Below are 16,166 nucleotides of genomic sequence, written 5' to 3'. Positions count from 1 at the left end.
CAGTCCTATCACCTTATCTACTTTAAGGTGAATTTTGAAAGCCCAGCATGCACCAAAACGGGCAATATGAGCACAAGTCAGGCCGGCACATACTGAGCAGATTTCAAAAGATGTCCGGATACGTGTATACTTACCGCTACACTCACAAATGAAAAGTTCAAAACAGGGGCAGGGCATGGGCATAGTCTCAGCGGGGCATGGACGTTCCTGGATTTAAACTTCAAATTTGCGCATAAATATGCGTACAGGCGAGTGCCGGGGTCCCCTGCTGCATAACTTTACTTCTGCTATGGATGACGTGTAAGTTGTAAAACAAAAAAATTCTAGGCAGATCAACAGGATTTTAAAGGTCAGGGCTAATGGGAGAAGGGAGGCTAGTAAACTAGCGGGGGTTGGAAGTCCTATTCTTACCTGGGCGAATTGGGAAAGAACTGAGAAAACTGGTAATGGCAGCGGTGGCGTGTATGTCTTTTAAAATCCCCTCACGCCGTAGAAGCGGCATTTGCATAAATAGGTGTGCATCCACTTAAAATTGTGTGCACATGTGCATGAGGTCAGGCAATTTTATAACATATGTCCATATATGCGCGTTTCAGAACAAACTGTTCTGAAAATTGATTGAGGTTTACCTCACTTGCAATCTTATTTTTGTTTGTTTTATGTGGTCCTGCTTCAGGCCCTTCCACAGTGAACACCAAATTGTTAAGCAATTTTATTTTTTTCTCATCAGCTTCTACATTTTCTTCCCTTCACCTCTGAGTATCACAATGCCACTTTTGCACTTCATTCTATCACTTATATATCCTTTAAAAAAAGTCTTATCCCCCTCATTTTACTGAATTTGCTATTTTTCCCGGCTTCTCTTAAGTTTTCCAGATATTATCACCTGTCATCCTCTTTCTGCGATCTCTTGTAGTTTATGAACACTAACCTTTTCTCCCTTATCTTTTCTGCTACTTCTTTAGAAAACCATAACAGCCTCTGTATCCTCTTCCCTTTATTTTCCTAACAGAAAGATTAGTTGCCCTTATAATATCTCCTTTTAATTTTGCCCACTGCCCTTCTGCTTCCTCTAGATTTTCCCATTCAGCTAATGTCTCCTTGAGGGTCTCCTCCATTATTAAGAAAGTTAGTTTTCCTGGAGTCTAGGACTGTCACCTTATAATAAACCTTCATCTCTTCAGTCTTAATATTGAACCACACCATCGAGTGGTCACTGGATCCCAGATGATCATTCACTATAACATCAGAAATACTGTCCCCTTTGGTAAGTAGCAGATCCAGTATTGCCCTCTCCCATGTGGGTTCCGTTACCAGCTGACAGAAGAGTTCTCCAGTATCTCTCTGCTTCTAGAAAATACTGCAGTTAGGTTTTCCCAGTCAATATCTGACAGATTGAAATCCCCTAGCAGCAGCACCTCCCCTTTCACAGCAATCCTGTGAATGTCCTACATTAAATCTCTGTCCATGATCTCTGTTTGTCATGGAGGTCTGTATACTATATCAACATAAATAGAAGCTCCATTCCCTCTTTCCAGATTAATCTACAGGGCCTCCTCCTTACCTCGAAAGCCCAGAAATGCGGTTACTTTAATATTCTTCTTTATATATATATAATAGTATATAGCTACAGAATTATCAGATATGCTCAGTTTTCTTTTACCTTATGGGTAGCTCAGTTTCCTGATATTTCCAAAATAAATCTTAATAGATTGCTTATATATCTGTCTAGCCATGCAAGGCTTCCTTTTAGGCAGGTTTGTTTCTGTTTATAGTTAACTAACCTTAAACAGTTTCTTTTATTTATCTAATTGTCAGTTTATTAAAAAAAAAAAATAAATAAAGATAGGAGAAGCAGCCACAACTTCACATCAAAATCCAAAAACAAAAGGAGAGGGTGGTGATAACATAACTGGACACGTAGTCAGTAATATAAGACAGCATGGACAGACCATAAGAGTAGTAAAGTCCAAGGGGCATCAGAGAGCTGGAACAGTCTTGAGTATCATGTAATGCCCGGTTGCATGAACCATTTACCCCAACTCTATTTTAAGGGTTTTTAAATTGCACAGAAGTCCTAAAAAGGCAACAAATTCTAATATGATAGAACACTGTTCAGTCCAAAAAGAAGCACATGTAATGTGCAAATACCCATCCCAAAACTGATCAATGTTTCAGCATGACCTCCATAAGAGGTAATTAACATATACAAATCCTTTAGCTTGGTATCATGCTCATCTAGGCCAATACCTCAGGCCAAAAGAGGTCACAAAACATCCACAATTTGCATGTGCAATCATGAAAGTCTACATGCTTCCATATGTGAACTTTGGCTATTTTGTGACCTCTTTTGGCCCGAGGTGAGCATCAAACCAAGCTAAATGATTTGTTTTCATTAATTCCCCCAGTCGCCTGCTATGCAGTCTCATCCTACTTTGCTGCCTCCTGCTATGACACCTTCTCACCAGCAGAACTCTTACAAACTCTGCTCTCAGTCATCTGAACCAGATCCTTAGTGACCAATCTGAATCACCCTGTGGTGCAGCCTTCTCTCCATTAGGAGTCCTCAGCAGACTTGGCTTCCAGATCTTGCCAAGCTCCTCCTTCCTGCACCACCCCCACCCCCATCTCTATTTAGACCTGACTTGCCAGAACCTCCTTGCTGATTCATTGAGTTACTCTTAGTTCTGAGTCTGGCCTCTGTTCCTTGCTTTGTAGCCTACGGGCCTTCCTCCCTTACCAGGTCTTGCGTTGTGGCCGTAGGGCCTTCTTGTTCTTAGCCTTGCCTTGTGGCCTATGTGCCTTCCTGCCTCCTTACCTTGCCTAGCCCAAAGGCCTTCAGGCCCCCTGCCTAGCTCTGTGCCCTTCGGGCCTTCTGGGTTATCTGTTTTTTCCAGTCCTTGTCTTGTCTGTGTCTTGTCCTGTTCTGGCTTCATCCTGCCTTCATATCAGGCCTTGTCTCCAGCCCTGTACTTCTCTGGCATTCAATCCTGGTCTCTTGTTCATCCTTGCTTCAGCCTTCAGTCTGTTCTCGCCTCATCCTCTAGTCTGGCCTTGCCTGTTCCAGCTAAGTCCTATCGTCCCCCAGAACACAAAGGCTCAACCTGTGCGGAAGGGGTCTGGCTAGGCAGAAGACCAACCTAGCTTTAGCCAAGATGTTGAGCCAGCATACCCAAGTCCTATTGGCTCCCAGAATCCAAGGGCTCAAACTGCAGGGGAGGGGGCTGGCTAGGCAGTTAATAACCCTTAACAATAGTGTTGGAGTAAATGACTGATCTGATCGGGCAGTATTTCTGATACTCCTTGGACTTTAATGCTCTTATGGTTTGTTTGTGCTGCCTTCTTTTACTTCTTTAACCTCTCAATTTATTCAATACACTAAGCCAATGGCATTTGGTGGCCTCCTTTTATTGGTCACCATGGGATGCTCATCAAAAATCTTTTCAGACAGTTTTCCATGATAAGGATGTGGATGATGGTAACAATACTCTGTTACCAATTGGTGACAGTGATGCATACCCTCTTCAGTTTTAAATTTAGGGGTTTTTTTCTGGAAGTTGAACTATCTGACTAAGATTTGAGGTCCTTTTCCACATTCTAATGCTACTTGTGATTGTGGTATAGTTCTAGAATCTGTTCTTTTTGCTTTTCCCTTTTCCCTTTCATATTCAAATAAATGACTTGTAAAATCAGAAGATAGCAACTTTGAATTTCTAGTTTTTTGGTTCAAGTGGTATTAGTGGGGCTCCAAATTTTAACCATGATTCTTTTATTGCATCAGTTTCACAGCTTTAATTTTCACTGATAATCTGAAACAGAACCATTCTTGGGGTTTTTTTTTTTATGGCTCTCCTAGGTCTTACTTGTCCAATAAGTGGAGACCAACATTAGCAATGAATCTAGACTTCACAGAGCAGCACAACTGAATAAGCTTGAGCTACTGACAAAGATACAGAATTGGAAAAAAGCTTTAGTAAATCAAGCTTAAGGTGTGGGAATGTAACTAAGTTTTTATTTTTTATCAAGTAGACATTGCAGACAAAAAACTACTTGACTGGCTTTAGATATTACAAGAAACTCATTGTGTCTTTTATATTTTCTGTCTTGCAGGCTTACGAACTTTGTGCCTTGCTTATACAGACCTTTCAGAAGCTGTTTATGAGGAATGGTTGAAATCTTATAATGAATCCAGCAGAGTTCTGAAAGATAGAGCTGAAAAGCTAGAGGATTGCTATGAAATGATTGAAAAGGTACATTTATCCTATAATAATATTGAACCTTTAATTTGAGAATAATTTGTATTATCAGCATAAATGTTGTAATCCATCTATCTCATGCTAAACATTATGAGGTCGATTTTGGCTTTCACTAGGTGAATAGCAGCAGAATATCAGGTTTTACTGAATATCTATTGACATAAAAGGGAATGTTTAAGTTCTATCCTGTATCGCTCGCTGCCCACAGCAGCCCCGCAGTGCGCCCTCTCACCTCTCTGCACAAGCTACAGGCTCCAGCTCCTCGTCGCTGGCGGCAGTGGGCCGCCAATCCCGACCTCAGACTTCCAGCAGCACCTCAGGCCCTGCTCTGCTTCCCGGGACCTCCAGCCAGGATGCCTCCATTCATCGGGCCTCTCCGCGGGGTGTATGGAGAGATGCCGCCAGCAATGCAGCGCTCCTCCCTAGGCGTGTGCACCAGTGAAACCTTTGAAGGGCCCGAGGCAGGAACCTGGCTGCGGACCAGGATGTTGACGTCAGTTCCCTCAACTTATAAAAGCTCAGGCAGCGCTCTTCAGCGTTGCCATTGCAACAGGTCTCCTCTGTTTCTTGATTCAGGTCCTGTGTGCTCATTGCTTCTTCGTCTCTCCTGATCGTGTTCCTGTGTCTTCGGTTCCTGTGTTCATCTTGTCTTCGTCTACAGGATCGACTACCTGGTTCTGACCTTTGCTATGCCTGACCTTGCCTGCCTTCTCCAAGCCTGACCTCTGCTACGCCTGATCACACCTGCCATCTCCGTGCCTTGACCGTTGCTACGTCTGACCACTCCTGCCTTCTCCGTGCCTTGACCATTTCTACGAATGACTTTGCCTCAGACTCTCTTGAGTCCAGAGTTCCATATTGCTTGCTACACCTCCCAAGTGCCACCAGCTTCCATTCAAGCTTGACAGTGACACCTCTGTCCCTATCCTCTGGACACGGACTATTAAGGCTTCGGCCTTCCTTTGCTCAGGCACCTTCAGTTCCCTCTTGTCCCTTGGTGCTTGAGTTTCTGTTCCACATCCCATCCGGGATAGGACTATGCCACCTGCTGGCTGCTGTCTCCGGGCTGAAAGATCTCCTACCTATTCTTAACCTTGAGGCCCGCCTAAGTCCTGCCGGCCCCAGCACCCGATGGTTCAACCCGAGGGGAACGTGGGCTGGTATATGTGAAGCTCCAGTGACCTCCAGCTTCATCCCACTCCGCCTGCTGACTGTGGGGACCCGTAGGCCCTCGCCTACTGGTTGCGTCAACCCCACCTCAGCCCAAGGATCCACCTCCTATGCAACATATCCCAAGTGCAAACAGAAGATGTCCATTACTGACCATCACCAAAATTGCTAATAGTGTTTAGAACAAGACCATGATAACTCCAACTACAATGCTTGCATAAAAATATCACACAGTGGTTTGGGTCATCAAGTTTAAGCTCCAACCCTTCTTTGTTGATATTCTAAAGTTTAACTTCTTAGTCTCTAAGGCTGAACATGAGGACCAACTGCTATTGGCCAGATTGTACCAAAGAGACCCTCATTCTTGGTTTTCAGTCCAAGGATAGGCTCAGGATTCAAGAAAATTATCACTCTCCCTGTTTGACCCAAGTTCAGGGCTCTGAGCATTTTAGCAAGGAGTTGAAGGGAACTGGCTCTGAGTTGTGAGTGGAGGTATTGAATCATCAACAAATTTCTTTGATTCATGGCTTTGAGAGACAGGAGGTACAGGAATCTCCACACCATCTGAAGTGACTGCATCTGAAGGTATGCTTTGCTGCCCAAATGCAGGCAGCACCATATTAGCCTCGAGAAGTTAAACTTGATCCTTCAGAGGGCCATGGATGGCTCCCACTCTGTGAAACTAATCCCTCTCAGTGCTATCCACACTTTTTGAAGCCAAAGTTTGACAGGATGCTTGCCAAAGTGTTTTTGCAACCAATGAAGGGGTTGATTTTAAGACCTGCGTGCACATGGACGCGGCCATTTTATAACGCGTACTTTCGACGTGCGTGTTATAAAATATGATATCCGCGCGTGCATGCAAGGCAGATTTTAACATCCATGCGGTGGGGGGGGGGGGGGGATTTTAAAAGGCCACACGCAGTGACGGTAGTAGGGTTTTCCCAATTTCCTCCCAGTCCACTCCAATTAAGGAGCGGACTGGGAGGGAACTTCCCTATGCCCCTTCCTAACCTTCCTACCTTTTCCCTTCTCCTCCCCGACCCCTAACCCCTTCCTAGCTACTTATGTTTTTTTTGTTAGATTACTTACTGACTTACTGCTTCCTGGGACAGCGTTGAATGGTGCTGTCCCGGCCCACCCCTGCTCCTCTCCGCCCAGACTTCGCGCCCCCCCCCCCCCCCCCCGGCTGGCTTTTCAAAGGCTCGGCACTTCGGCGCGTAACAGGGGTTACGCGCATGGCTGGGCCCTTCAGAAAATGCGTGCACTGCACGCAGGGCCTGACCACATGCATAATCCCTGTAATTTACATGCACAGGGCTTTTTAAATGTACTTGCAAGTGTGCTAATGTCTTAGCTTGAGCATTTTGATTGCTTTCGTGTATCGAGTGGTCCTCTTGGCACTTCTTTGTTGTCATTGATTGTTTTGGTGCTGACCCAAATCCAGCATTCTGAGACTGTTTCATAGTTGAATAGACTCAAAGTGGAAAGTTTCGGTTGCTTCTTGAGCTCTTTAGTTCTGAAGCTCAAAGACATGAGTTTTAGGCCACAATAGTTGTTGACTCCAGAGTCAGTGTGGTCACAAGCTACTAGAGAACCAATGTTTTCTGAAGCAGTGTCTGAGGAGTCCTAAGTTTCTGGATACTTCTCAGAGGATTACTGTTTGAAAGACAAATACTCAACTGATCTTCTGTCAGAGCCCTTTCTGCTACAGGACAGGAATAGGTCTCCACCCAAAGACCTTTCCTTCCCAAACTTTGTACAAAGGGTTGCTAAGGCCATCTCATTTAGATTATGGGTTTTTGGCTTCTTCAAATACCTAGGTGCACTATAAAGGGTTGGTGGCAGATTCTGTCCATCATCTCTCTTCCAGGTTATATGTATTAGCCCAGGACCGGAGTCCTCTTATAGGAGTCCACAGGCACACACTCAACACTGGGGCTAATGTTCTCTTTACCATTTATATAGTATAAGTAGCTCCAGTCCTAAAGGGTTCACTGTGGGGTTGTGTGTTGGGGGGGGGGGGGGGGAGGGGAGAATAACCTTTTAACCCTGGGCATTGGTCTCTGCTTACTTTAATTGGTGCTGATAATCATATTGGACTCTAAGCTGGTGTTCAACACAGTTTTACTGATGAGTTTCTTTAAAATTGAAAACATGGCACTACATACAAGTCTCTTTTAATAACATCCATAACAGAAAAGTACTTTTCTAAATCTGTGAATCTGTGATTTCTTCAGCAATGAAGTCCCATCCAGATTCCCCCCCCCCCCCCCCCCCCAGTCAGGGGGTAATTTGGGGTTTCTCCTGGGATTTCTATACTGGTAGAGTGCTTGACCCTATTTAACAAACTGAGTACCATACCTTGCATCAGATGTCTTGATGTTCAGTTTTTACAGTTTCCTCTTCTCTCTGTTGATTCTTCCCTGAATACCAAGTGGGTATCTGTAGTGGTTATATATGGGATGGGTGCCACTTCTCGCCTCTTCTTTACTTTGGTTACTTCCTTTGCACACTAGATGAGTGACCATGTCTCTTCTGAAATATCTGTTTGGTAGTGCTGGATCTCTCAGATTTAGAAAAACAGATGTGCAAGTTAAAACCAAATCCATTTTCAAATAAGGAAGGAAGGGTGGAAATACTTTCTTCAAAGAAATTCCAAACTGGTAACAAGTCTTCTTCCTCTCTCAAAAACGAAACTCTGCAAGAAAAGTCTCTAAGCACTTCATCAATCTAGGTCGCACTATGTTGGGCTTAGGATTTTACCAAAATAAAAATGAACTCAAACACTCCTCACTCTGATTTCAACTAAAAGATCCACATATAGCCTAGGGGGTCTCCATTGTATATAGCAACAGGCAGCAATCATTACAGTAACCATACATGGGAGTACTGTGGATTGTACGAGTGTCTGTCTCCTATGCTACATTATAGTCTTTCTAAAAAGCCACACGTCTTCATAGGGATCCCAGTGAGGCTCTACATAAGTAAGAAGATGTGAGAGACCCCAAACATCATCCTTCCTGTTGATAAGATGGTAGATGCATAATATTGTTTTCAGATAGCTGAGGTATTCATCAAGTCCTAGTTACTGCACCAGAATGTAGTAGTCAAATTCATTCTAAAAAAGGCCAAAAAGATGAGAACATATGCCTCAGCACCTTCTGGATGTGAGCCTCAGATTCTGGATCTTTTTGAGGGAAGCATTATTGGAACGCAATATCCTAGTCTTAGTCCTGCATTATGTTTTACCAGATCTACGTGATATTATATTTGAAAACAGTCCGGGAAAGGGCCCAGGAATTCACAAAGTTTCTTGTTGAATAAAAACAGGCAGAGTTTCATCACTTGATGGAAATAGGTGAGGAGAGTGAAAAGCATCTAATCTGTATGGTCTATGATGCTTCTGAAAGTTGATCTAGGATTGGATGTTATCGTCTGGTTTAGGCAAAGTACAATAAGTGAAAATCAGTCGCTATTGGATTTTTCTATTACACAAATTCACAGCATCTCCATCACTTTAGCTTCTACCATGTGTTGCTTGGCCTTCAAGATCTGGTAGGGCTGTTGTTTAACCACCACTCCTAGAGGGGTAATATCATGGCAAGCTAGGTGAATTCTTCCAGACATACTAGAAAAGACTTCTTTTTTCTAGTTTACCAGTTGACCTAGGCCTACTTTCTACATTGCAGAGAGTTGGTCCCAGAATGGGACTGTCAATGGCTTGGAGGACTGTGATACATCTGGACCAAAGTTTTCTTCTTGGACTAGGCTACAAGTTGGCACAGCTCACTTTTTCAGCAGGTTCACATGGAATATCTGGATCTTCTTCCTTTTGTCTGGTCAAGCCACTTTGTAATCTTCTCCAGTACTTCATATGGATCTTACCAGAAGGACAACAATTTACTTTCTGAAGTTGGTAGTAATACGAGAACTTGGTCTCCAGGTTAGATCAATTATATTCCTGGGCTTGAGTAGCCTGGGCCTTCTCCAGGCATAGGCAGGCAGTTTCTGCCACCCTTCTTAGTTGCTCCTGCATCTTCATCATATAGTCAACTAAATTTCGTCCAGAGCTGGTGCCTCCTCCTAGGTATCTCAGACTACATCCAGGATCTCTCATGGTCATCTTCAGTGTAATTCAAATGGGGAACTTTGGGGAACTTCTCGAACAATAAACAATATATAGAGCAGGAATACGTCCCAATTCTTGCCATCTTCCATAATGTACTTTCTCAGCATCTGTTTGTTGGTTTTCTTAAAGCACTACATAAGCATATCGGTTTGTGGATGGTGGTTCACAGGGTTTTCACTTGCAATAAAGCACACATTTCTTTCATCACTTTGAAGACAAATGGGGTACCTTTGTCCATTAATATATACTTGGGTAATCCAGCCTAGCTAGGCGAAGACCTCCATCAAGGCTATGGCTACTATTTGAGACTTCATATGCTGCAAGGGGACAGCCTCAGAATACCTGGCCACATAGTGAAGGATGACTAGAATATATTCGTTCCCTCAGCTGAATCTCTGCAGGGGTCCTTCCTAGTCCTTTGCAATCCATTCAGAGGAGCTTCTCTATAGTGGGCATTGGCACTAGATCAGCTGCTTATACTGCCACAGGTCTCGTCAGCTGACAGGTAGGGCAGAACTGACAATAGTCCTGAACTTATTGGTACAAGCCAGGCCAATAGTACTGGGCCAGGATCTTTTCCCAAGTTTTTTCTTCTCCTAGGTAGCCCCTAAAGATGTGGCTATGGGCTACTTGAAACATTTGTTGACAATATGGCTTGGGTTACTAGGAACTGCTCAAACATTTCACCCTCTAAATTCCCCTTATCTACTCAGTATACTTAGTCTCCCTTTATTATGAAAACAAGGGGGAACTAGGTTTCAACCCTCTTCTCCAGAGACTAATTCTCCATCTATCATCTGTATGTGCTCCTGGGAAAACTTAAGGGTTTCACCTTCTCGTTGGGCCTGCCTGTAATTCTTGGGATTTCCCTCTCTGCCCTACTATGGCTCTTGCTGGGTTTGGGGACACTCCTTGGACTCAGAATACTGTCTATGGCCACCTCTAAGTGTTCTGCATAGTTACGTTTCTTTAACCTACGTTGCCTACACGGCTTGGGTGTGTTAGGGTTTCTAGTGCATAAGTCTGGGTCTTCTAACAGAAAGACCTCAGAGAATGAGGTCTCATCTTCATTGAAGCCAACCAGGCCAGTCAGAAGCCGACTCCAAAGAGTCCCAAAATCCAGATAGCCCTATCCCCCTACTACAGGATGCGGAATCAAGAGGATTAATCCTATTTCTGTTTTGGCTTGTCTGGTCTCCATGAATACATGCAAGGTTCTCTGTCTTCTCAAAATTGATCTATATTCTTTTGACCAGTTCCCTCTGAATGATAGTTTATACTTTCCTAGCCTATTAGGGCTTGGGTCGGGATGCCCTCCACCTTCACAGGAACTATGAAAGTTGAAAACCCTGAATGAGGAATGCCCACAAAAGAGCAGAAATAAGAGGTCATCAGGTTGATGTTCATGGGTTGATGTTCATGGGTTCATCCTGGAACGAGATGAACTTTATAGATGGTTGTTGACTTTAAAGACTGTGTTCCTGGTGGCTATATGTTCTGAGCATCAGTTTTATGAGCTGCAGGCCTTGTCTTGCCGGGAGCCATTCCTTCAGATGACTCTAGGGGCATTATGGCTGTATACTATTCCATCTTTCTTGCCCAAGATAGACTTGGACTTTCATTTGAATCAGTCCATCTCCTTACCATCCCTGGATAAGATCAGGGATGCAGAGGAATTTCGCCTTTTGCGCTCCTTGAATGTTAAGCATCTTGTCATGCAGTATCTAGAGTTCTCTGAGTATTTTCGAAAGACAGATCGCCTGTTTGTTCTCCATGGTGGGAGTAAGTAGGGCACTCCGGCTTTGCGGGCTACCGTAGTTCATTGGATTAAAGATGTGGTCATGGCTGCATATGTGGATGCTGGAAAGATGTTGCCTACTCAGGTTAGGACTCATTCCACTAGGGCTCAGGCAGTGTCATTGGCAGAGGTTTGTCTGTCTCCCATATTTGCCAAGCTGTGACGTGGTCCTCCTTACACACTTTTTCCATGTTTTATCATCTTGATGTGCAGGCCTGGGAGGATGCAGCCTTTGCACGTGCAGTGTTGACTGGACCGCGGGCAGCCTCCCACCCTGTTGGGGAGTAGCTTTCGTACATCCCACTGGCCCTGAGTCCATCTGTCTACACTAAGGAAAATGAAATTATCAGGTAAGCAATTTCTCCATGTCTCCACCAAAGGCTCCCAGTGACAAATAAAAGCAGGGACAACTGACGATCCTGACTCGTACCTCTTTGTAGGGCAAACGGTTCTGACAAGCAATGACTTATGCTTATCTGTGCTGTAGGATTAGAATAGAAGATGATTATGAAATCATAAATTCTTCCCTCAAGATCATATAATCAGAGGATATGTTTCATATAGGACCAGGGAGCTCAATCAAATGCTTTCCACCATCAAAACCAACCAACAATGGCTCACAGATAGATCCAGCATGACAAACCTCTAAAACAAAAGATAGCCTACACATATTTATATTGGATCTGCTTGTGACAGAGTGTACAATAGGGAGCCTTAGAACACCTTAAGGAACCAGCTCCAGGGATCTGCCAGTCTACCTTAAGCCATACACAGGAAGGGAATCCTGGCCCAGGGCATTTCCCTTAGCAGAGGGATAAGAAGCTAGGCCCAGAGAGAACCAAAGGCCCCAGACAGGAGCAGAAAGCAGAGACTACACAGAACTGCTTTTGTGTAGCTGGTATATTTTTGTTTCAATCACTACGAGGTAAGCAGGTATTTTTTGTTCATTTTGCATTGTTAATAATAAAGGTTTGTGCAAAAATAGCTGGAGTCCAGACTACTCTGTAATCTAGCAAAACAAGGATCACTCCTACGGTTCTACATATAGTGGCAGTAGTGGCATCTCTGCTCTAAAGTGCCTGTACAAGCAGAGACCTATGCCAGAGGAAAAAAAAAATTTTTTTTTGAGGGGCCTAGCTGCTGTGGCAGCCATTAAATATAGCAGGGTAAGGGGGCTCTGCCTAGCCAGTTAGGGACCTGTAATAAGTAAGAGCTGAACAGGCTATGTTTTTCTTTTTTCCTCCTTGAGGAACAGTGGAAATAATTTTGTTTTGTGCATCAGAGCAGGGCTCAAAATGTAAGCCTCTGCAATACCAAAGCAACCTAAGTTGAAATGGATTCAGAAAAGCTTGTTGGATGGCCAAGCAGCAAAAGGAGCAGCACCAACTCTACCAGCAATACCTGTAGCAGTTGTCCCAATTAGGGATATACATTCATTTTAAACCAATTTGCAAGACGAAATGAATACTGGGAAATTCATTTCATTCGGGGGCCACAAAACAAATGGAGGGATCCCACTGAATTAAATTAATCTTATTTATGTTTTTGCCTAGGCCTGAAGCTGGAGCCTCGCCTGGGTATAGGTCGAGGCCCAAACCAGGAGCCATGGCCTATACCCAAGTGTTACACTGGCACCTCGGCCTAGGCCCAAAGTAGGACCTTGCCTAGGGCATAGGCCAAGGCCCAGGCCCAAAGCAGGGACCACAATCTAGGCCTGAGTACAATGCCAGGTCTCCTGCTGAGACTCAAGCAAAGGCCAAGAACTCCCCAAAAATTACTTACCTGATCTTCGGGTATCCAAAGTATGGCCTGGCCAGGTCCCGATGCCTGGGTCTTGTCCTAGGCCAGAGCCCAGGCCCAGGTATGACCCTGGGAAAGACTCCAGAGTTCAGGCCAGACCCAGGACAAACACCAGAGCCTGGTCTGGAGAACAGAAAAGGCTATGCAGTGGTCAGAACATAGGGCCTGCCAAAAGGTCCAGCACCAAATTAAGACTCCACAATGGAACCGGTAACCTCAAGGGAGGCCTAAGGTGCTTCACTCCCTTCAAAAAACAAGCCATATCAGGATGAGATGACAAGGAAACACATTCACCAGGCCTCTGAAACAGGCAAGAGCCACAACCTGCACCTTCAAGGAATTAAGGGCCAAGCCTTTATGCAATCCATCCTGCAAAAAATCCAGAATGAGAGGGGTCTTAACTGAATGAGGAAGAACACCCAGCTCCTCACACCAGGCCTCAAAACCTCTCCAAACAAATTATCTAGGCCTATCTACTATTAAGAATCTGAAAATGTGGTATTCTTTAATATTAATCCAATTAGAGCATTTTCTGCTAAAACGTAGGGTTGGTTGAATTTTTCTGTGTCATTAGAAAGGAGAAAGGCATTGTTAGTGATGATACCTATTCCAAAATTACTTTATTTGCTTCAAATGCTTCTTCTTAATATTCTGTTGAATATTAATACATTAAATAAGTAATGTATTTTTGTGGCGGGGAAAATGAGCTAGAATTCCCGATTGGAAATTGATGGTGCCAAAGGAGGATGGAGGAATAAGATTTTTGAATGCTTATCAATATAACGTTGTATGTCCATGTGTACTCTGGGAGACTGGTTGTTAAAGAAGCAGGGCTTTGTAGATCTACAGTTGAAAGAGCAGGTAATCTGTAAAATACAACTTATATGCAGATAAGAGAAAATTACCTGACCGCAAGTACCTGAGTACCTTTCCTAATTTCTTCCTATACAATCACAAGAGATTTTTGGTGTTCCTAAATGGCTCTTTTTTCGTCTCCTCCTCTGCGCTCTGCCAGTGCCAGATTGTCCCGTACTTGGCTTTGTGTATTCATCTGTTGTGCACTCAAAATCTGAAACAGGATATGACTTGAACTTTGCCTCCTTACCTTCAGGTAAAAAAAAATAAGGCATAGCTTTTCAGCCAGGTCTTCCCTGAGGAGACCCCATTCCATTGAAGTTTTTTACCCTGTTGTGAATTTTATCACCACTGTAAGTTTATTTCAGTTGCAATTGTTGATTAAATTGATTGTAATCTGCCTTGAGTCCTTTTTTTTTTTTTTAGATTTTTATATTCTGCTTTTCACACTATTTTCAGCATTTCAAAGCAGATTACATTCAGGTATTGTAGGTATTTCCCTTTCCCCAGAGGGCTTACAATCTAAGGGGGTCATTTATCAAAGTGCTATATGGCGTTTTCGCATAATGCCTTTAACGCATGCGAAAGCACCATAACGTTTGGTGCAATGCAAATGAGAAAAAGGGGAGGATATTGGGGCAGGAATTTTGGCCAAGTGGGCTCACAGTTTTGCGAAGCCATATTGCACGGCTTTAACATGAATTTTAACTACACCTTTTACATTTGCGTAAAGCCATGCTATAGGGCTTCATTGCGGTTGTGATGTTTTTTTGCACATGCTGTTTTAAGCTCTTGGAGAGCCAGCCAAGCTATGAGAGAGAGAGAGATATCTCTATGGGAGGTCCATCTAGTCACTCGAGGTGAGGTTTAGGTATTAGTGTCAGAGTTAGGGGCCACTTTGACATTCAAAGTGAGACGTACGAACAGAACAGTGCTCTCTTGTGAAGATTTGATGACGTTCGGAGTGAGGAAACTCACCCAAAGATGAGATTTGTGCAGTGTTCTCTCAACCTAGCTTGATGGACTCTCTACCTGGGTAACATCAAGCTAGGTTGAGAGAACATTGCAAAAATCGTACGTCTCAATGGTCTCAATGGTCCTCCCAATGTGTCAATGTAGGAAATACATCAATTCTGTCACTTATCACAAAGTGCAAAAAAGGTATCGCAATTTGCACTAAGATAGCACTTCGCATAGGTATTAGCGCAAATTGTGATAAACTGCCTATTACCATAAAACACACCCCTTTCCTATCACATGCAATATTTAGTGCATTTTGATAAATCCAGGCTTAAGTTTGTACCTGAGGCAATAGAGGGTAAAGTGACTTGCCCAGGGTTACAAGGATCAACAGTGGGACTTGAACCCTGGTCTCCTGGTTCATAGTCCACTGCTCTAGCCACTAGGCTACTCCTCCACTCAATAGTAGAAGGTGGAATATCCATTGTCTATAAATGGGATGGCTTGGCTCTATTTTCTTTCTAGTTCATTCCATTGATCTTTTTTTCTCTGCCTTCATCTTTTCCATAAACAGATCTGGTTTTCAGGCTATCTACAATGAATATTCATGAAATAAATTTGCATGTACTGCCTCCATTGTATGCAAATATGTCTTATGCATATTCGTAATGGATATCCTGAAAAACCAGGCTTGTTAGTGACTCTTGAGGACCAGAATTGGACATCCCTGATACATTGTCTGTCAGGATTGTATATGTAAGAGGGGTTGTGCAGTGTATGGGTTTTTATTTTGGGGGGGGGTGTATGAAAGTGTGTGTGTATAGGTAGGGGATGTGGTTATGAGGCTATGGTTAGGGCAGGTGTGTGTTTGTGGTGTGAGTACGAATTGAGAAGCTGTGTTATTTTCCCTGTGTGTGTGTGGGGAGGTGGGATGGTGGTATAGATTTGGGTGTGCTGGGAGCATGCGGGTGGTTGAGGGAGTGTATGGGGGTGTAGAAATTTGGGGTTTGCGGTGTGTGTGTGGGAATGCATAGGGGTGTGTGTGTGTTTGGGTAATGTGTGGGGTATGTATGGAAGGGAGCAGGGATGTGTGTGTGTTTTGGGGAATGTAGGAATATAAAGGGTGTGAGGGTTGGGTGATGTGGTGTGAGTATGTGTGACTTGGGAAGAGTGGGGTGGGAGGTGGCTTTAAAAT

The 16,166-nt window shown here is 43.8% G+C and overlaps 1 protein-coding gene across 1 annotated transcript in view; it reads left to right on the top strand.

Annotated features, from left to right (window-relative positions):
- Positions 1-16,166, top strand: part of ATP8A2 (ATPase phospholipid transporting 8A2) — a 1,219,142-nt gene that overhangs the window by 343,492 nt on the left and 859,484 nt on the right. Inside the window, exon 22 of the mRNA XM_029602569.1 lies at positions 4,111-4,250. Coding sequence (XP_029458429.1) covers positions 4,111-4,250 — 140 coding nt within the window. The remainder of the gene's footprint in view (positions 1-4,110; positions 4,251-16,166) is intronic.

This window comes from Rhinatrema bivittatum, chromosome 5 (assembly GCF_901001135.1).
Source record: "Rhinatrema bivittatum chromosome 5, aRhiBiv1.1, whole genome shotgun sequence".
Taxonomy (NCBI): domain Eukaryota; kingdom Metazoa; phylum Chordata; class Amphibia; order Gymnophiona; family Rhinatrematidae; genus Rhinatrema; species Rhinatrema bivittatum.
The sequence above is the reverse complement of the archived record's forward strand: the minus strand, read 5'-3'. Positions and strand labels throughout refer to the sequence as shown.